The sequence below is a fragment of the Eubalaena glacialis genome, chromosome 3 (genome assembly GCF_028564815.1).
Source record: "Eubalaena glacialis isolate mEubGla1 chromosome 3, mEubGla1.1.hap2.+ XY, whole genome shotgun sequence".
NCBI classification, from domain to species: Eukaryota; Metazoa; Chordata; class Mammalia; order Artiodactyla; family Balaenidae; genus Eubalaena; species Eubalaena glacialis.
In genome coordinates, this window is record NC_083718.1 from 149,487,632 (window position 1) to 149,511,041 (window position 23,410).

At 52.8% G+C, this 23,410-nt stretch overlaps 1 protein-coding gene across 2 annotated transcripts in view; it reads left to right on the forward strand.

Annotated features, from left to right (window-relative positions):
* Window positions 1-23,410, forward strand: part of SSBP3 (single stranded DNA binding protein 3) — a 163,461-nt gene that overhangs the window by 135,027 nt on the left and 5,024 nt on the right. The window contains exons 6-14 of one of the 2 annotated variants that reach the window (XM_061184179.1): window positions 837-917; window positions 1,839-1,898; window positions 6,064-6,130; window positions 6,242-6,318; window positions 14,476-14,540; window positions 15,221-15,269; window positions 15,900-15,935; window positions 16,424-16,478; window positions 17,809-17,879. In XM_061184179.1, the coding sequence (XP_061040162.1) occupies window positions 837-917; window positions 1,839-1,898; window positions 6,064-6,130; window positions 6,242-6,318; window positions 14,476-14,540; window positions 15,221-15,269; window positions 15,900-15,935; window positions 16,424-16,478; window positions 17,809-17,879 (561 nt within the window). The remainder of the gene's footprint in view (window positions 1-836; window positions 918-1,838; window positions 1,899-6,063; window positions 6,131-6,241; window positions 6,319-14,475; window positions 14,541-15,220; window positions 15,270-15,899; window positions 15,936-16,423; window positions 16,479-17,808; window positions 17,880-23,410) is intronic. The other variant, XM_061184180.1, reaches the window with a different exon arrangement.

A 23,410-nucleotide genomic window follows, 5' to 3' on the forward strand; every position in this document is an offset into this window, starting at 1 on the left:
GGAGAGCCCCATCCCACTGCTCCCGCACACACCCGCTCAGGTCCGGCTGCAGAGGTCAGGGTCAGCCTTGGACCCATCAGGCTTCTCCTCCTCTCTCTATCATCTACCGGTTATGTGGCCGTGGCCAAATCTCCTCATCCTTGAGACTCAGTTTCGTCATTGGTGGAAATAGGAATGAGAAACCCATGTCACGGGACCAATTGCAAGTGAAGGCATGTTAATGAGTGCACTGAGTGGGCGCTCGGTGACCGTCTCCTCCTCTTGTCCCCCATGTGTTCAGTCTCTGGCACCACCTCGCTCCTCCTGTCTGTTCCCATTCATCCATCAGGGCCCCTCCCCTCGGTAGACTGGTCACCTGGTCCTGGCCCACGACCCGTCTCCATCCACCCAGCCCGGGAGCTCCCGGAGGACAGGGCCTCCTGGTCCTTCCGCAGCCCCGGGGGGCGGCTCGTGGGTGCCCTGCAGGGTGGGTCAGTTTCTGTGCATCCCTGCGCTCTGCCCTGATCCCGTCTCAATCAACGTATTTAACATGGCAAACTCCGCTGCAACGGCAGACCATGCCGGCCCGCTCCTGTGTGCTTCCACAAAGGAGCTTGATTTTATTTGTCGTGCCTGTAAATCCCCCGTGAATGTGTTTATCAGCTTCTCTCCCTCCTGCCCGCCGTTCACACCGTTGAGCCGGCGACCCAAGCAGCAGCTTGCACCTCCCCGCCAACCAGAGCCCTCCGCCTGCACGCCCGCCCTTCGTTTTGGTTTAATTTTTGTTCTTTTAAGCTTCTCCTGCGCTTCTCCATGTGCTGTGATCTATAACCTGCCTCTACTGTCTGGCCTCACAGGGTCCTCCGGGGTCACAGCCCTCGCCGCACGCACAGCCTCCACCTCACAATCCCAGCAGCATGATGGGACCCCACAGTCAGGTAAACGCACTGTGGCTCGCCCGCCCGCCCGGGGGGCGCGGGGCACCAGGAGGACAGAGCCAGCAGAGGAAAAACAAAAATCAAAATGTGCTCTAGCCATTGCTTTTGAGGAGATTTGACCAAGGAGATTTTTTTTTCCCCCCCAAAATATATCTTTTTTTTCCTAAAGATAGTCTTCATTCCTTGGACATCACATCCCGCTTGGATATGAAACCAAAAGAAAAGGAAAACTATTTCTGTGACCTTGTCAGCGACCTTTGCGTTTTTGTTTTTTCCTCTCTCACTTTTGGTTTGGTTTTTGAGTTTGGTTAACCATTGTTTGTAACCAAAGCTGCATCCCTGGCCTTTTCTTTGTGCACTCTCGCTGCTGAGAAAGCTTTCTTGCCCATCCCCCCCCCCGCCCCCACCCCCCCCCCCCCCCCCCGCATTGAGTTAGGGCGCCTGCTGTCCCCTCACTGTTTTCATTGTGTACCTCCTCCCCCGCCCTCCCACCTGCGCTCCCCTTCCCCACCCCCTTTGTCGGTGTTGTGAGTGCGTGTGAGCGCGCATCCAGCTTTGTATGCACGCTTGATAATTTTCTGTACAAGTCCCTTTCCGATTCTTTCACTTGCCCTTACGAAGAGCAGAGGTCTCCTCCTTTGCCCTGCGTTGCTATAACCGTTCCTCCCGCGTCCTGTGCTGGGTCCCAGTTGCTGCCCCGGCAGGCATCCAGAGTAGATCTCCGCCAACAGGTGCAGGGTGTATGCATCTATCACTCCCTCCACCCAAAGGAAGTTTTGCCCGGAGGGGAGAGGCCACCGGGAGGAAGAGAGTTTAAAAGATGACTAGTTGTAACAAAACTGGACTTTGTGGAGAGGAGCGCATTTCTGTCTGTCACCGTTCAGTGCAGGCTGTCATTGAACTAATGCCCTGTAATTGCAGCCTTTTATGTCACCGCGATACGCAGGCGGCCCCCGGCCCCCGATCAGAATGGGAAACCAGGTACTGTACCTTTTCATGTTCTCTCCCCTCACTCGGCTACCCGTGAACCCGGCTGGATTTGGACTCAAATCACAATCTGAGAGAAGGGCTGGGAGGTGGAGGGACAGTTTTAACGTGGGAGGCTTATAAACAGGTCCCCATGCAGCCCCTCCCAACATTTCACCTGCCTCTACCGGTGGGCTTTGGGCAGTCAGTTCTGGAGCAGCAGGCCGGGAATGCAGGGTTTCCACTCTTCTAGAGAAGGTGGTAACGCCCCAGCCCCTCCCTTCCAGCCCCTTCTTGGAAAAGGGTCTTCCTTCTTAATGAAGTTAATTGACAACGTGCATTTTTTCCTGGAAGCTTTTGAGAATTGCCAAAGCTGGTAAATATAATCCTGCTATTAAGGGGAGAAATGGCCAGTAGGAATGCTTAGATCAGGAGCCTGGATGCAGCGAGGAGGACATTTGTGAGTTTTTAAGCAATGTTTGCCTGCTTCCCAGACCCAACTCAAAATAAGAAAGGATTTGTTCATGTAATTAGAAAAGTGGTCTGCTTACGGGGAGGGGTTTTCAGCCTGGAGTTGTGGGCCTTATGCTGGCCCATTAGGGTTGGCAATTCGAGGTGGTCTGGAGAAATCGGTCCCCAGCTGCCCTACCTGATTCAGCCCATCCAGGGGCGGGAAGAGAGCTGCAGAGGTAAAGATGAATTATCTTCTTTTTAGGGTAGACAGACTTAAACTTTAAATAAAAAATCAGGGAAATTTCTTTTCATGCCCATACATCTTTGTATACATAATTCTTAGAGTGACTTTGCAGAAGCCCTTTAGAAAGTCTGACCAGAAGTGCCAGTACATCCAGCCCTTGTTGCCTTTGGAGCTGGGAGTTAGGTCACCAGCTAGATTGGCATTACCTGAATGTGATCCCTTTCATTCTCAAGGCTCTGCAAGAAAACTCCTGAGTGAGACAATACAGGGACTTTGGAGAGATGCTCATAACCAGGGGACTCCCGATTTTAAAGTTAAATAGCCTACCAGTTTCCACTAATTTTTTTTCTCCAGAAATCTTTTCTTTCCTGTTTTCTCTGACATGAAGGGGAAAAATTCGGACAAGAATTAGAGACCCAGCTTTTTGAGCAAAGAGGGACCCTAGGATATACCATAGATGAGGAAACAGAGGGTCAGAGTGGAGCAGTGACTTCTTAAGTGTCTCAGTGAGCTGGGCTCGTGTCATTCTGCAGCTCCTGGCCCAGTGCTGTTTCCTCTCCACCTCGCCAGGTTCAGTTAGCTTTCATAGGTGTAAAAGTGCTGCCCCTTGCCTTTGATTTTAACAGGCCATCAAGTGGGCCTCCTCTGCCATCACATGCACGGACCCCAGCAGCAACTTTCCCTCCTGCCCACCCAGGGCTCTCCTTAGCCCAAACTGGCCTCTGCCCCAGGGACGGAACAGATGCTTCCTTATCATAATTGTGGCCCTTCCTCCAGCAATTAAGGGACACGAGAGGAGACGTTTGTTTCTATTTATCAATTAAGCATGAGCAAGTGCCCAAGAGGGCACATGGAGAATAAATCCATCATCTGTACCTCGCATTACAAATCAATCAGGCTAGCCTCCCCACCACTCCCCCATTGGAAATCTATACCGATTTCCAGCTTCCTGTGGACTCAAGACATTTCTGTCCTCCAAGAGGGGATGTGTCCCTGTTCCAGGAACTGCCCCTGGGCGTCTCTTGGAGAGTGCCTCAGTTGGGGCTGATGGTCCCGCAGAAGCCTCTATGCCACCCGTTAGCTCAGCCTTCCCCAGGGCAGGAGGAGGAAGCAGAAGCAGCTCAGGCCCACGTGACCTCCTGGGTTAGGGCAATGAGAAGGGCACTTAGGGAGACCAGGAGCTCAGGGTCGTTGACCTGGCCCTAAAGCCTTGCAAGGCTGTCCTCCATCTGCCTCCCTGGCTAGGGGTTTGGAGCCTTGTACAGAGAGCATTGAGGTGTTTCAAGCCAGGGTAGATGGGTGGGCGGTGAGCAGTGGGGTTCAGCAGGGTTAAGGAGAGGAAAGCTAGAGTCTGGGGTTGTCAGGCAGCCCTGACATCACATCCCAGCGGAGCCCCTACCCAACCCAGCCCGCGGACTCGGGCAGGCAGCTGAGTGACCCAGCAAATTCTGGTGGGATTTGTCCATTCACTGGGCAGACACTTCCTGCGCCTGCCCCATGGTGCTGTAGGCGAGGCGCTGGCCTACTTCCAGGAGCCTGTGGGACAGCCCCAGAGCACTTCTCTCCCCAGCAGGCCCCAAGGGTGTGTGCACGGCTCGTGCTTGCAGTCCCATATATGAGCCGTTATTTTTCTCCTTTCTCACGCCTGAGGGCTTCAGCCCTTGCAGTGCGGCCCTTTTTACCTTGGTTGTTGCACACCTTCCTTCCCTGGTAGAGGAGGCCCAGACTGCCTCATTTCAGGGTCACTCCAGTTAGGGAAGTGACTCCCGGGTCCCTTCTGGGCCTCCGGGAAGCCCTGCTCTGCTCCTGAGTTCTGACACACAGCAGGGTTAGGGGAACCCAAGGAAGAGCCTCGGGCCAGAACTAGTGGTCAACACTGGGCTACCTGGAAAGGAAGTGGTTGTCCAAGCCCCTACGGCTGCTCCATCAGAGTTAGATGGGGGCTTACCAAGGCCTGGGGTGGGGGTCTTCCGGCACCTCAACATCCCAGGAGCCCCCAAACCAAACAGCCTCAGTGGCAGGTCTTCCTGTGCCCTCTCGGAGTCCTGAAACCAGGCTCGAGAAATATCCCAGACCCCCAAGTGGGCAGACACAAACCAGCCAAGTGATTCAGAGCTTGGGAACTCGGGGGAGGAAGCAGAGCTGGGAGAAAGCAAGAGGTCGGAACAGCTAAAACCCAGGGCCACAGAGAGGGACTCTCCTTAGCCCCAGGCAGATGGAAGCAGCAGGTGCCAGATGCCACTTCTCAAACAGCAAGTACCTGCAGGCTTGCATGGCCCTCCCAGAAGCCTCCCCCTCCCCAGACACCCGCACACAGGCTATTCTGAAGCTAAACAGTGAGAAGTTGTCCCTTTGTTTCCCACCACCTCGTTCCAGAACTGGTTTGGAGTTTCCTGTTGGGCCAGCCGCTCCCCACTGGGCCATCATCCCCACAGCACAGTCGGGGCTGGGGGACCCTGGGCGAAGCGGGGGGGGCGGGGGTGGAGGTCCCCATCACAGGTGCCCAGCTTTCACAGAGGCTTTCCTCTCCAAGCCAAGGGCCCGTGCTTAGTCCTAAGGCATGGGGTTCTAAAAGCAAAGCTCCCTTTCCCTCCCCCTCCCCCAGCTCTGCTTTCCTCTTTTTTCATATTGCAGCTGAAATAACTTCAGTCTCAAATAAATCGCTTTGAAGGGGTTTTCGTAGCCGGTGTGCCAAGCGTTCACTCAGGAAACCCCTGGCCCCGTCCTCACCTCTGTAGTAGTCACACCAGCATGCGCCACGTGCACCAGGATTTGGGCGGCAGGTTGTCACTCAGCATCCTGCTCACCCTCTCCGAGAGGCCTCCTCCTCCACCCCTGGAGTCCCGAGTCCCGGGTGTTCTTCCTGGCTCTGCCGGCAGGCGACTGAGGGCTGACTGAGGGCCCTCAGGCCTCTGGACCTCAGCTCCCTCGTCTAAATCTCAAAAGCCACCTCCTCCCCTGCCCCCTTGAAAAAGGACCTCCCACGGTGGCAGGATTTTAGCTAGTGGGTCTCTCGGGTCCCCACAGTTGGGAGTTGGGGATAAAACGAGTTATACTCCACTTTCCACGAGGCAAAGGAGAGACAGGGTTTGGCCTAAACTGCATTAGCTGGAGTTTGGGTGGTAAAAGGGAGGGAGGGAGCAGTGCTGCCTCTGAGGGGGGTGTGGCTGGTGGCCCGGCCAGAGTGTGACTGGGCTCTGGCAGGTATGCAAACCTGCCAAGATGGCAGCGCTGGGCCGTGGTTCCTCTCCCAAAGATGAAGCCCCCATGTTGACCTACCCATGCTGCAGTTTTCCGTAACGCCAGCTGGAGCTGACTGCTGCTGCCCGGGGACCCCCCAGCCGGCGGGCAGCAGGAGCGGTCTCGGGGAGGCCATGAGTGGCCCTAAATGGTCAGGTGGGGAGCCTGGGCAGGCAGGTGCATTCCCCTCTGTCCCCAGCTCCGAGGGGCAGCCACTCACCTCGGGTCTTACATCTCTTTCAGCCTCCGGGAGGAGTTCCTGGGACACAGCCACTGCTGCCCAATTCCATGGATCCCACGCGACAACAAGGTAGACAAGGCAGGGTGGGCCACCGGGGTGGGGGGGCATCGGGAGGGGCTCCCCCCGCCACTGTCTGCCTCCACCTCCTGCCACTCACAGCTCACCCGCTCTGTCACGCAGGGCACCCCAACATGGGAGGATCAATGCAGAGAATGAACCCTCCCCGAGGCATGGGGCCCATGGGGCCCGGCCCACAGGTAACCGACCGCCTGTCTGTCTGTCCGTCTCCTGGCCATCTGTGTGCACCCGCCTTCTCTCCTCTTTCCAAGTCTGTTAGTCTTTCCATGTCTCGCAGCTCGGAGGGGTGAGGGGAGAGGGCGTGACCAGGGCCCCAGCGGCCCGTTATGCCCACAGCTGGGCAGCCCACCTGGCAGAGTTGAGGGGACCCCCAGCGAGCTGGGCAAGAGGAGCATTTGGGAGCCTTCCATGGGAGGGATTTGAGGAATTTGGAAGGCAGGCGTCTATGTCCCCGAGCAGCAGTGTGGGTCCCCAAAGCTTCCTCCCACCCTTGGGAGGTGGGGTGGGCCTGAGCTGGCTCAACGGTCACAGTTTGTTGGGACCCAAGGCAGGATATTACATTATTCTGTCTGCAACTCACCATTTGTCTGACTTTGGACGAATCACTTTCACCTTGGTGGCCCCAGCAGGCCCCAGCGTCCCCGCCAGTCCAGTGGGGGGTGAATCTGTAGCTGTGGTTCTTGGTGGTACCACCCAGCTGCGAGGAGCCAGGTCTGCCAGGGCCCCGGCGCTCCCTTCAACTCGGAGCTTTTGCCATTTTCATATATCAAGCTCCTGCCTAAGCTTTCTTTTGCACAGAGGGGCTCCATTGCCAAAAAGGACAGTTTAGAAACCTCTAGAGGAAATTATCTCAAGTGCCCTGCCCACCCCTTTATAGCAGCAACACAGCGGTCGCTCCTTGGGACACAGCTCCATACCCACAGGTCCGGGGTCCCACAGCACCATCAGGCAGGGGTCTGGCAGGCCATTCCTGTTCCAGCACCTTCTCACAGTTGGCTCCCGCTCTTCTGAGTATTTGAACGCGGCTCTGGGTCCTGCAGGCGCTGTGGCAGAGAGTTTGCTGTGCTCTGTCCTCCTTGGGATTTCTCTGGTATCTGACTATCTAAAGCCAGAAGTCTGAGTAAGGAGAGGGGCATTTCACAGTGAGAGCAGGAGGATTTTGTTCTAGGGTGTTCCTTCCCTTCTTTTCTGCCCTGCCTGGAGGCCTGCTTGTCTCTCCCACTCCTGCTTGTCGGTGTTGGGATGCTATGGGCCCCTGCACAGGTTTCCGGTTCCCTGGGGGTGAGGTCATGCCCCCACTCACGCACACATGCCTCCCTTTTGGAGGAAGAGGCGTCTGCCACACCCCACAGCCCTCCACTCTGTCTGGAATTGTATTTACAGCACACCCAGCTGCCGCGTTCTTCTCGGTGATGGCAGCAACATCTGTGGCGTTGAAAGATTTTTAGGGAGGTCCTTGTCTTTCGTTGGCCCCTTAATCCTAAAAGGAAGCAAGCCCCCACCAATTGCAGCTCCAGTTTTCTTTTCTTTCCTCAAATCCCCTAGAGCTTGTGTTTTCACCAGCTCCTTTTAAGCTACCAGAGTGGCCCCTTCCTGCCAGGCGGCCGGCTTGAGCTGACCTCCGCAGGAACCCGTGGGAGGGGTGGCAGGGTCTGAAAGCCAAGTGTTCCCTCTCCTGAGTCAGAAACTCTCAGATCCCTCAGCCACACACTAGAGATACTCTTGGTGTGGAAATAAGCAGTGGCCTTGGACTTCCAGGATGTCCGGGGGGTGGGGGGGTCTAGGGGACGCAAGAGGATGGAGTAGTCCACCACCCACCCTTCTTGATTCTTGGAGACTGAGCAGCTGCATCTGTAAAATGGGAAGGAGACCAGTACTTCCTTGTACGGTTGCTGAAAGGAGGAGGCTCAAGTTCTTGGCGCGATGCTTGGCCCAGGGTAGCCTCTTAGGAAGCAGTTCGTGTTTTCCAACTTGGGGCCTTAAAACCAGGACTCGAGCTGCTTGGGTTTGGTGATTGCTTCGCATTTCTTTTTATTTTTTCTGGCAAAGGCCATTAACAGCTTGTTAAGTCTGTAGTAATACTGAGGTTCCAGAAGCTGGGAATGGATAATTATCAGACGGACCGAGGGCAGAGTGTCCCGAAGTCTAGGACTTCCTGCTGGCTTAGCGGGAGTTTCGTCGTGTCCATGTCCCTGAGCAGCAGTCTGGCACACTCTCATGGCACGTTTAAAGAGGGTGGGGGTCCTGAAGGCTGAGGTCTTGCTGAAAAGGGCACTCCTGGCCTCACCAAGCAGGGTACAGGGGTGGAGCTCTCGTAGGCTCCGAGGTCGGTGCCCAGAGGGGAGGGAGAGGCTAGCCCTGCGGTGAGGCCAGCTGACCCTTTCCACCCCGCCAACCTCAGGGGCTCTGAAAACATCTCTCCTTTTTTTTGCTTTTCTTTTTTTCTGGTTTTATTGAGATATAATTAAGATACAGCACTGTGTAAGTTTAAGGTGTACCGCATATTGATTTGACTTACATACATCATGAAATGGTTACCACGATAAGTTTAGTGAACATCCATCATCTTGTATTGATACAGAATTAAGAAATAGAAAAAAATGTTTTTTCCTTGTGATGAGAGCTCTTAGGATTTACTCGTAACAGTTTTCACGTATAACATAGAGCAGTGTTTATTCTGTTTATCGTGTTGTATGTTACATCCCTAGTACTTACTTATCTTGTAATTGGAAGTTTGTGCCTTTTGACTGTCTTCATCCAGTCCTCCCCCCCAACCTCCTCAGCCCCACCTGCTGCCAATGGTAACCACAAATCTGATCTCTTTTTCTATGAGTTCATTTGTTTTTGAAGTATAATTGACCTACAACACTGTGTTAGTTCCTGTTACACAACATAGTGATTCAGTATTTCTGGACATTTCAAAATGATTGCCACAATAAGTCTAGTTACTATGATGTGTCACCATACAACGATATTATGTAGTTACTGATTGTATTCCTCACACCATACATTTCATACCCATGACTCATTTTATTTTGCAACTGGTTGTTTCTACCTCTTAATCTCCTTCACCTATTTGTTTCCTCCCCCCACCCCCACCCCCGCCCTCCTCTCCTCTGGCAACCACCCATTTGTTCCCTGTATCTGTAACTACTTCTGTTTTGTTACGTTTGTTCATTTGCTTTCGTTTTTAGATTCCACGTATGAATGAAATCATACAGTATTTGTCTTTCGTTATCAGACTTATTTCACTTAGCATGATGCTTTCAGGGTCCATCCATGTTGTCACAAATGGCAAGATTTCAGTCTTTTTTATGGCTGAATGATATTCCTCTGTGTGTGTGTTTACCACATTTCCTTTATCCAAGATGAATGGATAGGTTGCGTCCATATCTTCGCTATTGTAAAAAAATGCTGCCGTGAACATAGGGGTGCATGTATCTTTTCTAATTAGTGTTTCTGTTTCCTTCCTTTCCCATATCACTTGTGCCCCTCTGGGTAGGGTGCAGTATTAAATTCCAGAGCCAAACCTCCCTTAGAGCAACCCAGGTGTCCTCACCAGCCCCTCACTGGGGGCAGAAAGACCTGGCCTTGAGTGAGCCTGGGCCTGGGCAAGATTGGCGTATGAGATGGATTGCAGGTTCTGGGGTCAGCCAAGGAGTGGGCATCGTAGAGCCTGGAAGTTTTAGACCCCCAAGCTGAGGGTAGGGAGAGGACAGGACCTACCCCCCAAGCCCTTTCTCTCTGTCCCCTGAGGGTGCTGCCCTGATCACTCAGAGTGGACAGGAGAGGGATGAGCTTAGTGCTAGGAACACCGTCCTGGCCTCAGCTCAGCCTGTTTGGGCCTCCAGTCCCTCATCTGCAAAATGGGTGGCCGGGTGATGACCTCACAGGGCTCATCGTGGGGCTGCGTGAAAACAGCAGCTGTGAGACAGACCGCAGCACAAGGCTCCGCAAAGCATTGCACAGATCCCATGCCCTCCTTAGAGCCTGGGCCCAGGGAGGGAGCCCTGTCTCTGCCATGCCTGGACTGTTAAGAAAGGTGACCAAGCCCCTTCAGGCAGTCTTTAGTAAGCACCACTGCATGCACAGGGCCGTGCTGAGACTGGACACAGAGGTGGGAAAACTTCAGCCTGTTATTCCAAGTGGAGAATAAGATTTCTAATAGTGGGACCACTCTAGAACTTTCTGAACAAAGAATAGGTACAGTGTGGTCTTGGGGCTACTTTATAGGTTTCAAAACCGAATGGAGTAACATCATACTTTTTGAGGTTGTGTATCATTTTGACCTAAATGTCACAAAGGAACCAGCAAACTAGGCATCACCCTGCCCTTTGCCCTCAGTGCCTCAGGCAGATTTTATTCTGGTTTTGTGAAGCAGCCAGTGGAGAAAGGAGGTAGTATTTCCACTTAATTGTATTCTCTCTTTAAAGAATTATGCCTATGCCTGTGTCAGGTGAGAACTTCTGGCTCAGTTTTTCAAAAGTGAATCCTGTTGGGGTGAGGCTGAAACTGGCAGGGCTCTGAAGGCTCTCGCAGATGCCACTTGCAGCGCGTCTGGTATTCTGGTTGGGGTGGGGTCAGCACAGCCTAGAATCAGATGCCAACCTGGCTTGTCTGCATTTCAGAATGTTCAGGTGAAGGATAATCCACCATCCCTAGAGACAGTCCTGTACCACCAGGAGAAGCTGCAGTCTCCCCACTGAGCCAGGACAGTCCAACCTCAGTGCCTCTGAGCAGAGACCCCAGAAAGAGATGGAAGGATCGTAAACCAGGCCAGGGCACCCTGGGCTGGTGAGGAGAGAGTGGAGCCACTCAAGGCACTTTCCCTCGTGGCTCCTTGGAGACCTTCCAGTGGGGCTGGCCAGGCTGCTACATGATTAGAGGTGGTGGAGGGCAGGCCCAAAGCCCAGGAAACTGCCCAGCAACCTGGAGACCCCTTTGACAGGTCTGTCCTAAAGACTATTCTTTTGGGCCCCAGGCAACATCAAAAAAGAGCCCCTGTGCCAAGGAGTTGCAGGAAACAGAAGCAGCCCCCGGCCCCTGCCAGCTGCAGGGTGCCTTTCTGCATCGCCGTGGACCTTGCCCAAGAGCGCAGAACTGAGACCAAGAGGGTGGGGCCTGACCCGTCATAGTTCCTGACCACGGATCAGCCCCTCTGCCCAGGGTCTGGAGCGCCCTCGTCGGGACAAGGTGTGGGTGTGGGGAGGTAGACAGACACACACATGCACACACCCCTGTGGATGTGGCCGGCTCCACGGCTGCACCAAGGACTCCTCCCAGGTCTCCAACTGCCCCGTCCCTGCAGAGTAGGGCTGAGGACAGAGGAAGAGGGGGTGTCTGGCTATGGCCACACCTCAGAACCCAGTGCTGCGGGCAGGTGGGCACTGGGAGAAGAGACAACCATTTCTACTGAGTCCGTGAAGCTGTGCTTCTAAGCCCTCCCATCCTCTGTGAAAAGGCCAGTGTCTCTGATTTGAAAACTTGCCTCCAAAACCTGACTGTCAGCCTTACTTTCACCGCTGATTTACTGTATGGCCTTGGGCGAGTCTTTGGCTTCTCTGGGCCTCCAGCTTGTCATCTGTGAAGTGGGGACATGTAAGTGGCGGTCAGGGTCTGGGCCTCTGCAGGAGGGAGGACCTGGCAGGCCTGCTCCCTCCTGGGCAGTGGCCGTGCTGGCTTTTGGGAGGCTCCTGAGGGGGTCGGGTTAGGGCAGCAGGTAGTGCACCTGGAGCCTCCCCTGAGGGGCTGCATGTCCAGACGTCTTTCAGGAGTGAGCACCCTGCTTAATCTTCTCCTCGCCGCACTCTGCTGCCACGTCCTGGGCTCCCGCCGGCCCCCAGGCCAGCCTTCCACTCCATCCCCACAGTGCCGGCCGCTCTCCTGGGTGTGAGAGGGAGCAGGATGCAGCTGCAGCCCCCGGAGGAGATCTCACTCTCTATCTGGAAGACCTTTCTGATTGGCCAGGCTGCACACAGTGGAAGAGTGGGCTGCCTGGGGAGGTGGTGGGCTTCCTGTTCTGGAGCAGCGGAAACGAGGCTGAGATTTGTACAGGGGATTTAGTAACTGCACGTGGGCTTAGAAAGGGCCCTTAAAGACCTCATGCTTAAGGCAGCATTAAAGGCTTTGGCGTTTGCTCTGCTAACACCCCAAATCAGTACACACCTCTGAGGGCTGAGGGAGCACTTCAGAGCCATCATTTCATTTGATCCTCACACGGCCCTGTAAGGCTGGGGGCTCTTTGTCCCCATCTTATGGACGAGGCAGCACAGCAGAGGGGTTGCAGCTCTGAAGCCATGATCATAGCTGCACGAGGGGCCATCACTCTGCTTCTGCGCCTCAGTGTCTCAATCTTTAAAGTGGGGATAGTAGTGAGGTGGTGGTGGTTAAATGTAGATGATACTAAGCCCGTAGCACAGCCTGGCATGGAGGAAGCATTGTTATTTGTGTGGTTTGCCCAGAGTCAGGCTGTGCTGGCGCAGGCTCTCCGTGTTCTGACCTCAAATCTGTGGCTCTGCTCACCATGCGTGGCATCGTCTATAGGGAGAGACTGGCCCCTTTGTTCACTGATCTTGCCGCATGTTTGCTCCAGGGCAGGTGAGTGTCTTCCGGCCCAGGGACTCAGCCCTGAGCAGGCACGGGGGATGCCGGCTGCCCTCCCCCGACTGCAGGCCTTGCTGTCTGCCAGCCAGCCTGGCGCTGCTGCTGTCATTGTGCACACCGTGTCTGGACACTCTCACTCCAAACCCCTCTCTGGGTGACCAAGCCAAGGAGGTGGTCCCGAGATGGTCCCTGGCTGGAGAACCTGCCACTAGCCTGATGGCGGCTCTGTTTGTCAGCTCTGGCCCTTGAGCCTCCTGTTGTGTCCCCACTCCCACCCTCCTCCCCACCTCCCAGATGTGTGGTGTAGAGAGCAGACCCTGAGGCTCGCAGATCCAGGATTAAACCCCAGCAGAGACATTAGCTGACTGTGAACTTGGGCACATCTTTCTCCCCCCAGACCCTCAGTCTCGTCTTCTATAAAATGGGAATAATACCAGCTTCATGGCATCGTTACAAGGTCCAAACCAGAGACTGTTATGTGCTCAGTAAAAAACGGCCAATGCTGGCTGTTCCTTTGCCATCAAAATTCCACCAACCTACTACTTTCTCCTACAAAGGCAGAGCTCAAGCTACAACCAGCCTCATGTTACTTTCCACTCATTCACTTCTTCACTCCATTGATGATTCAGCGCCCAGTCTGTGCCAGCTGATGTGTGCAGTGACAGGGGATATGAAGATCAGTAAGATAGAGTTCCCGCCTTCCAAAGGGGTTCAGAGTCCAGTGGGAGAGATGGACATGTGGCAACGATCATAAGCCAGAGTGCTGCAGGCCGTTGGGGGAGGACATTACAAGGCACTCTGGGAGTGACTAGGATGGAGCAGTTAACCCCACGGGATGAGCAGGGAAGGCCTCACAGAGGAGGTGCTGTTTGAGCTGGGTATTGGAGGATGTGTAGGAGCCTGCCAAGTGGAGAAGGGAGGCAAGGTATTTATTCCTGTGAAGAAAATAGCTCTGGAAGAGGTGAGTCGGGGAGCAGTGGTGAAGGAGATGAGCCAGGTGAAAGGCCTGGGTGCTTGGTCCGGTTGCTCTGACCCATCCCACTGCCATAGTGGGTTGTGCCGAGCTGAGTTGGGACTCCTGCAAGTTTCCAAGTTCTGTGTAGACTCTTCTCTTAAATAGAGCAGTGATTCCCTTGAGCAGGGAGACAAGAGTTTTCCTCCTGCTCCTCCAGTACTGTGTCTGTTGAGGGCTGCACGTGCTGACACCTGAATGAGGTGACTGTATGGGGGGACAGCCCAGACCCAGGGCAGGGTGGGGTCTGTAGACGCCGGGCCGTGGGACAGGCCTTTTGGGAGTATGCCTCCCCTTCCACGTGCTGACTCAGCCCTGCCCCCAGCCTGCTGGCGGTTTCTTCTCCCCAGATTTCTAAGGGTGGGTGGTGGTCACCAGCTGGTCCTGTTACTGAGTCTCTTCCCCTTTCCTGCCTGAGACCTGCGGGCAGGTGCCAACCGGTATCATGAGCTCCGTCCTGGATGCCCATGTGCTTTCGAGAGACCCATCCTGAAGCCCCTGAAGATGCATCTAAAGCTGTGACTGTCCCTCTGTGCTGGCTTGTCATTGTGGTCCTGTCAGTTGGTTCCCACCCCGCATTTTTTTAATGAATGTATTACTTTCTCATCAGATCCTTTTCACAGACTAACCCTCTTGCTTATGTTCTGTTTGTTTTTCCCCCTCCTTCTCTCTCCGGTTCCCCTTCTCCTTCTCATAGACTGACGCTTGGTTATCGTTGCAGAATTACGGCAGCGGCATGAGACCACCACCCAACTCCCTTGGCCCCGCCATGCCCGGGATTAACATGTAAGGCCAACCACCCTGCTGGCGGCTCAGAGCCCATGACTTTCCCCGCGCTTTGCTCCCCCTGAGAGACGTGTGGTGGGAGTAATTACTGGCACCTCTCTGGACCTCAGTCTCTCATCAGTAAAGTGAGGGTGTTGAGCATACTGGTGATGAGACCTCATACACCCCCATATAGTGCTTGTCTGTGCCGGGCTGTCTTCCAAGCTGGCTACATGGATTAGCTCACCTAATCTTCATGATAACCCTGTGAGGTGCTTATTATTATCCCCTATTGACAGATGGGGTAACTGAGGCACAGAGAGGTGAAGTAACTTGCCTAGGCTCACACAGCTCTATAAGTGGCAGGGTCAAGATTTGAAGCCCTGTACGGTTGATCACTCTTTCAGGGCTTCAGTGGTGTAGCCCCTTTGCGGTAGTTGATCCCTATGAGAATCTCTGTATTCCCTTCCTAGGAAAATGCATGTGCAGAGGAAATATTATTTTCACAAATTTTGCACATAATTTATAGGAATCTATAGATTTCTACCCACGGAACTACACATTATTACCCCAGAACAGCTCTAGGACTGTATGAAGGACTTCCTGTTAGTGATTTCAGCCCTCTTGTTCTGACCCAGCTGGCACCACCCCCTTGGTGCTTACAGCATCTTTCTCATTGTCTCCATCTCTCCCTCTGTCAGGGGCCCGGGAGCTGGCAGACCCTGGCCCAATCCTAACAGTGCTAACTCAGTGAGTACCCAGGTTGGCGGGGGGCGCTGTCTGCGAGGGACTGGGTTCTAGGGCGCAGGGTGGTTCCTGTCCCCAGGTTGGAGGTGTCATGGGGAGTGGGATGCGGCAGGATTCCACCTGATGCCTCCAAGGAGAAGCCCACCTGTAAGGGGAGGCTTGGGAGAATCATGCTGGGGCCATCAGGGGCTCTCCCCGCTGCTCTGCAGAAGCCGAGGTGTGAGCTGAGAGCCGGGCTCAGAGCCTGTCCGTGTAGAGGCTCCTGCCGACCTCCTCTTCCTTGGCAGAGCTGGCTTCCAGCACTCAGAGGAAGGAGCTGGGAGGGGGCTCAGCACAGACAGTCCAGGACAGGAGGCCGGGGGTGGGGGAAGCTCTCACTTTCCTGTCCTAGAACTGGAGGGTCTCCCGCGCCTATGGCCCCCCAAGGCTCCCTGCCAAGGCTCTCAGGATCGGTTCAGCATAGGAACTGGACTTGGCTCACATCCCTGGCCCCGCTAGAGACACTAACCAGCTGGCTCAGTGTGTTTCCCATCAAGAGTGGGGTTGTGTCCCCCAAAGGATTTGGAAGGTAGAGCACTCATTGCCTGTCAGAGGAGGTGTCTGAGGTGTGGCTCATCCCCCTCTTGTTTCTAGATTCCATATTCCTCCTCATCACCCGGCACCTACGTGGTAAGTGTGTGCAGGTTTGGGGCATTGCATGTCTAACCCCATGTGACTGTGTGTACAAGAGTACTTGGGGCAGAGGGGGGGCCTGTCTCTTTCCTTTCACAACATATTCTGAGCACAGATTCCAAACTGTGCTAGAACTTGCTGTCAATATTCAGGTATCTGTACTTTCTGGTGGCCCAGAAGTCCCCAAACAAGACCCAGAGTTGGGACCCCCATTCGGGGGACTGACCAGTAGGCCAGTCAGCTTCCACTACAGGCCTCTGGTTTCACCGGTCCCCATGTGTGTGAGCATACACGCACGCCCACAGCTACCTCTTGGTTTAAAGAAAGGAAAGGGGGAATCCAGTTCCCCCAAGCCTTAAACACCTGGGCCCCGGGTGGGCACTGGCTGCTGACTTGGCTGGAGCTCAGTGGCCTCTCCCCACGTGTGTCATCACCATGGGTTTTTTACCGTGGGTTTCTGATGTCAGTTTTTATCTCATCTCCAGGGACCCCCTGGTGGTGGCGGCCCCCCAGGAACACCCATCATGCCTAGTCCTGCAGGTAAGAAGGCTGGGGGAGGGGTGCCGCTGAGGGAGTAGGGAGTCCTGGAGGGGCCTGGGTGCAGAGCCAGGGCTTGCAAGCCGCTCTTCCTGAGCAGTGCGCCCCCCACCCGGCATCTTGGCACCAGGGATTTAGTGGGCAGGAGGCCCCGGTGCCACCAACCTGTGATGTGGCCTCAGCCGGGTCACTCCTCGTCTCCAGTGAAAGGACAGGGCAGAGCAAGGAGATCCGGGAACAAGGGGTCTCACCGCTTTCGGCTCCCGCTGATCAGAGAGAATCCTGTCCTGGTTGTAATTTCTCTAGATGACTGAAAACGGGCTTTTGGGTTTTGGCATCCTGGGACCAGGACTCTACAGCGTGATGCCTCTTGAGTGTCTAGAGCTATTGGCTTCTGGTCCTCTGTATCAAAGATCCCTTTTCCCCTTTTCTTTAATCAGAAGAGGGCATGTGCTCATACCCACCACACACACACACACACACACACACACACACACACAGCATCACAACTGTGTTTTTTCCCTGCTAAGAGTAGCGTACCATCAACTAGAAGGAATTCAACATACTATCTTTACCCACCCCCAAAATAAAAAGTGAGAGGTAGTTGGATTTCTGCCCGAGAAATACGGTGCCTGCTCCTGATATAAACATGTTAGCTGATTTCCTAAGGAGACTTTTCTGGCTAATTGGGGACACGGAGGAGTCCCTCTCTCCCATCCCCTCAGCTCCCCGTAGCAGGGAAGCTGCTCAGTGGCAGGGGTGGATCTGGCGGTGACCGTGATATTCCCGCTCCTGCTCCCTCTTTCTGCTGCTGCATTTTTATGAGCTGCATGACCTACATTCAGACTGGGTCACATTAAACCACTCCATATGTTACTGTGTCTCCAGCCCCATCCCTGCCTCTCCCTCCTGCCCCATCAGCTTGGCAGGGTGGCCCCATCAGCTTGTAGTGTTTCTCTTTCCCAGTTTGACTAACACTGCCGGGCGGGGTTGCGGGGAGAGCACAGGTGGTGGTCTGGCCGCCCCTGCATTGCCAGGCAGTGTCTGGGGACCAGATTTGGTTTGCGATGGGGGAGACGGCTTTGCCATGTCCACATTGCTTTCCAGGCACCCTGAAATCCTTCCTTTCAGGGTTGAGTGGTTTTCACAGTTGAATTTTCTGTGATTAAAAACTTTGTGAATCTTCATTAAATACAAATTAGCCAGAAAATGGTGGTACTTAGAGGAAATTTTAGGTGATAAAATACAAAAGAATGAGTTCAAGTGCCATGAGTTTGTTTTAATTAAGAAGTGAATTAATCACCCCGACTTGCGGGTTTCCACTGTTCTACAGATTCAACAAATTCCAGTGACAACATCTACACAATGATTAACCCGGTGCCGCCTGGAGGCAGCCGGTCCAACGTAAGTCAGCTTCTAATAATTTACACATCAGGTACTGCGACAGATCCAACTGACTTCGTCGGCTGAGCGGAAAGCAAGCTTAGCTGATGGCAGCCATTTGTTACCAAAGATGGATAAAATAAACCATCAGAAAAGTGATTGACTCTTGGGCAGCTTGGTTCCCATTTCATAGCTGGCAGCGGGTGGGAGAGAAGTGGGTGGGCTGATTCCCACACCTCTGGTCAGAGTGGGGCGCCCAGCCTCACGGTGGGGACCCCTGCTGGCCTGAGCCGGCTGTTGACGGGGAAGAGCAGCAGGCTGCAGGTGGGCCTGGGCCGGTCCCTGCTCGGCTGACTGTCTGTGCACCTGGGCGATGTCTCAGGTCCGTATCCTTGGCTGTGGAGCTTCGGGGGGAGGCCCCCAGGGGCCTCCCTGCTGTGTGCCTCTGGGAGCCCTCAGACCCCCCCATCTTGTAACCTCTCTGCCTCTCCTCGGGCCCTTCCCTCATCTAGAAACCACTTCCTCCCTTCTTGGCCTCTCAAAGTCTCAACCCATAATGATGTTGTCGCTCAAATTCCACTTGTTCTGATTCCTGCTCACCTACTCCCTCGTGTTCCCGCGCCCATGTCAGGACTGGACTGTGCAGTGGCGGCCTGTCTCCCTCTCCCGGCTGGGAGCTCCCTAAGGACAGGGCTGGTCTGACCCACAGACAACCCTTCCTTGCCAGGCAGGGGAGGTGAGTCGCACTGGCCTTGCCCTCCGGGAGCTCAGGGTCTGGAAAGGAGGCTGTCACGTGACCAAATCAGTAGTTTGTGGGCTGCAGAGGCAGAGGGCGGGCTTGTGGCCCCAAGGTTGGCTCGGGCCCTTAGGGATGTGCAGTTTGGTTTTGCCAGTTCGGTTCCTGATGTGCCTCCTGAATCACCCCATGTGTTAAACCCTGATTATGGGCTGCCCTGTGCTGGCCGCTGCGCGTGTTTCGTCCTCCAGCAGCCTCTGGGTGAGGGTCATTGGCCTGCCTCCTGGGGGTGCCGAGAGGGACCTTACCCGGGGTCCTGGGACTGAGAAGTGTGGGAACCTGGCTCCTCAGCTGCTGCCCCACCACCATCTCTCCGCCTCTCCCGGGCAGCCAGCGTCTCCCATAGCCCCTGCCTCTCCCTAGGGTGGCCAGGCATTTGGGTTTCAGCACTGAAAGCCCTGTGTCCTGGGAGATGACCTCCCAGGACACAAAAATCCTGAGTTTTGGCAATGGATGCAGGTTGGGCAGAAAAGTGTAAGACCCATATGGGGGCCCCAAAGACAGGACTGAGCACACGAAAGTGGCATAGACTCCCCACTTCCCATGGTTGCCATCACCATGCCCGCAGTCGTGGTCTGTGGCTCTCAATGATGGATCATCCGTGTTGCATCATTCCGAGGGGTACGACTCAAGCGCGCTGCATCCGGGCCCTGGCGGAGTCCACCTTTGACTCTGCTTGCGGCTTATCTGTTTGTGTCAAGATAGTGCAGTTTTCATTTTTCACATTGTGAGTATCACGATCATGTTTTCTAAGAGCTCAGATAATGAAAATGAGAACGATGAGACCACCAGCGCCAGCGTGACCCCGACACCTCCAAAAAAAAAAAGGGGGGCTGAATGAATTTTAATGACAGGTGTGAGGACACATACAACTGGGTCAGGGAGGCAAATAACCAAAATGGAACATACCGGCAAGTGTACCGAAAAGATGAGAAGGGGTGTGGGTGGAGAAAGGGTGGGAGAGCGCATTGTAGACTGAACTGCACAGTCTGGGACGAGACAGGCACATCCTTCTAAATCAATCAAAAGTTTTGTGCGTCCTCCAAAGAGACACCAGTGCTCAGTGCAAAACAGCAGCTGCCACATTGGCCGGGGCATGAACACCACTGGCCCTTGAATGAACACCATCGCCATGTTGGTCCATGAACTGAGATGACTCCATGAACTGAGAAGGTTACATTTCCTGACTCAGAGGCTGCAACTAAGTCCTGTGGGTGAACAGAAGGGGGAATTTTGATGACAAGTGTGTTGGTCCTTTACAGTGTGCAGCTGATTCTATTGCATCTTCAAGAAAATCAGGGAGCTTCCTTCATCATATCACATGGTTCATCACACCATGGCAACAGAACAGTCTCCCCAGCTTTTAGGTACTTTGACTTGAAAACTGGAGCTTCAAATCATAATCTTGATTTCTACAAAGAAGATGTTAATGAAACTGCAGAAAACAAATAAAAGATTGTTGTTCTCCTTGTCCAAATGCAAACCAGACTTTGCTCGTTTATCTGCATATTTGGCAGACAGTGCAGTTAATTTGGCAAGTTTCATTTAGTCTATAAACTTCTTACCTACTAAATGCCCCACACACCTTGTCCCCGACACTGCTGTCAAGGGGGGAGATTTGCTTACCTGTGATAATCCAGCTTTCATAATGAAACGTTTTGGTCACTTTGTCAATTTGCTCAAAACGTGCAGAAGCACTTAGTGAGATTTTTGAGTTTCTAGGAATGGAGAGAGCCTTGGACACACGCCCACAGATGGCTGTCATTGTTGCTGGCCACAGAGAAGATGTTAAAATGTCAGCCTGCTGTGATGCTCTTCTCTGATTTGGAAATATGACGAGATGAGAATGCAGAAAGGAATTACAGTAAAATAGAAATGTAGTTGCTGCTTCTCCAGAACTGTTTGATAATCTTTAAAGAGGCCATGAGGAGCCTAGATGAGGCTCAGTGGACGGCACTTGAGCTGTTCCGATTCGTGGGGGGTTGTGATAAAGCCTCATACAGCCAAAGTAATGGCTCACCTTTGGAAGTAAGGCTGCTTGAGGACTCAGTGTCACCGGTAAGGGCAGCCAAGTTAGGACTTTCCCAATTTCTTTATTAAAACTGTAACTTATTTAGAATCCAACTTAGATCTCACAAGTTCAGATTACCTTTGTGCTTTAAAACCAGTTTCCCTAAGAAAGAGAGGTTTAATCGATAATGATATCCAGTGTGCTCGAAATGTTCAGAAATGATGGACATCGTAGGCAGGCATAGCCCATCTGATGAGCTTCTAGATGAAAAGGGCCTGACTGACAAGCAGCTGATCTTCCAAAACCTGCCTGTAGATACAAAGTGGTTGGACATCTTTGGAGAGCTGGAAGCGATTCCTACAGATCCAAAAACCTGTGCACGTAAGCAAAATTCTAAGCACTCCATGTGCAGACTTGTTTTTTTTGTTTTGTTTTTTTGGCTGCTTTGGGTCTTTGTTGCTGTGTACGGGCTTTCTCTAGTTGCAGCAAGCAGGGGCTACTCTTCGTTGTGGTGCGCGAGCTTCTCCTTGCGGTGGCTCCTCTTGTTGCGCAGCATGGGCTCTAGGCGCGCAGGCTTCAGTAGCTGTGGCTTGCGGGCTCTAGAGCGCAGGCTCGGTAGTTGCAGCGCATGGGCTTAGTTGCTCCGCGGCATGTGGGATCTTCCCAGACGAGGGATTGAACCCGTGTCCAGGGAAGTCCGTGCAGACGTGTTTGTGGAGAGGATAGTCTGGTGTTACCACGTTGGATTGACACCAGGGCTTGATAAGAGCAGAGCGGCACGTCAGTGCATTTTCCATTTGACCCTGTATTCAGTTTTGCCACTACATAAAAGGAAAGAAGGATGCCCGAGAGCTTGCAGGCAATTCAGGGAAGTATTAGTGGAAAAGCAAGCGCCATTTGCCCTGTTGGACCCCTGAAAGCAAGACGGGTCCCCAGCGGCTCTAATGGACACCACCCCCCGCCACAAAAAAAAAAATCGGCCAGGCTCTTGCTTTGGCCATGTCTTCTCACACTGGCATGGTCTGGTCCAGAAACGTGGCCTCAGGAGGTGCCACCAGTGTTCCCATCAGTACACAGAGGATATAGGACTGAATGATCTTCCTTGAATAGATTATCCAAGACATCTACCCAATGAAAGAAACAATGCTAGCTTTTTGTACGTAAAACCTTTTTTAAAATCTTAAAAAAAAAAAAAAAAAAAAAAGGCAGAGCAAAAATATCCTATTGTGATACAGGACAGAAAAAAACGTCAGTTCTTAGAAACTAAATATAGGTAGTATCTGTTTAATCAGTCTTATTGTATTTAGGTTCTCTTTTGAAAAAATCTTACGTGTGTGTTCAATAAATACACAGTAATATAGCCTACAACATTTAAATATCCAGTAAAGAGTTAAAATAATTTACTGTGTCAGAAGACAGAAATATTATAAAAGTGTTGTGTTTTTTCCACACGTCATTTGTTTAACTAGTCCTCCTACTGTTTGCCCCTGTTAACTAGTTTCAGCTGTTCTTTAATTAATAGCATTTAAGTAACAGAAAAGTAAATACAGAATAAAGAAGTGGTGCTGGGACAACTGGATATTCACGTGCAGACGAATGAAGTTGGACTGCTTCCTTACAACATACACAAAAATTAACTCAGTGTAGACCCTAGGCCTAAATGTCAGAGCTAAAACTATCAAACACTTAGAAGAAAATGTAGGAGTAAATCATTGTGACCTGGGTTAGCAAAGCCTTCTTAGCTACAACACCAGAAGCACAAGTGACAAAAGAAAAAAGTAGCTGCACTAGACTTCATTAAAATTTAAAACTCGTGCTTCAAAGGACACTGTCAAGAAGGTAAAAAGACAACCCACAGAAAATATTTGCAAGTCATATGTCTGGTAAGGGACTTGAATCCAGAATATGTAAAGAACTCTTAAAACTCAATGATAAAAAAACAAAGCAACTTAAAAATGGCCCAAGGGGACTTCCCTGGTGGTCCAGTGGTTAAGAATCCAACTTGCAATGCAGGGGATGCCCGTTTGATCCCTGGTTGGGGAACTAAGGTCCCACATGCCACAAGGCAACTAAGCCCACACACCACAACTACAGAGCCCGCATGCCGCGACTACAGAGCCCACGCGCTCTGGACCCTGCGCCCCACAACTAGAGAGAAACCCACTTGCCACAACTAGAGAAGAGCCTGCGTACCACAACTAGAAGCCCACACGCCACGACGGAAGATCCACATGCCGCAACTAAGACCCGACGCAGCCAAAAAATAAATTTAAAAGCAAATGGGCCAAGGACCTGAATAGACATTTCTCCGAAGGTGTACAGTCAATAAGCACATGAAAAGATGCTCAGCGTCAGTTATTAGGGAAAAGCAAATGAAAACTACAATGAGATACCACTTCACATCCACTAGGATGGCTAGAATCAGAAAGACAGATAATGAGCAGTGTTGGCAAGGATGGGAAGAAATTGGAACCCTCACACATAGCTGGTGGGAATGTGGAACGTGAAGTGGTGCAGATGCTGTGGAAAAGTCTGGCAGTTCTTCGAAAGGTTAAACAGTTACCCTGTGACCCTGCAATTCCACTCATAGGTATCTACCCCAGAGAAATGAAAGCATGTCCACACAATAATTGTACACAGATGTTCACAGGAGCATTAGTCATAATAGCCAAAAAGTGGAAACAACCTAAATGCCCATTGACTGATGAATGAGTAATTAAATGTGGTATATACATACAGTGGAAT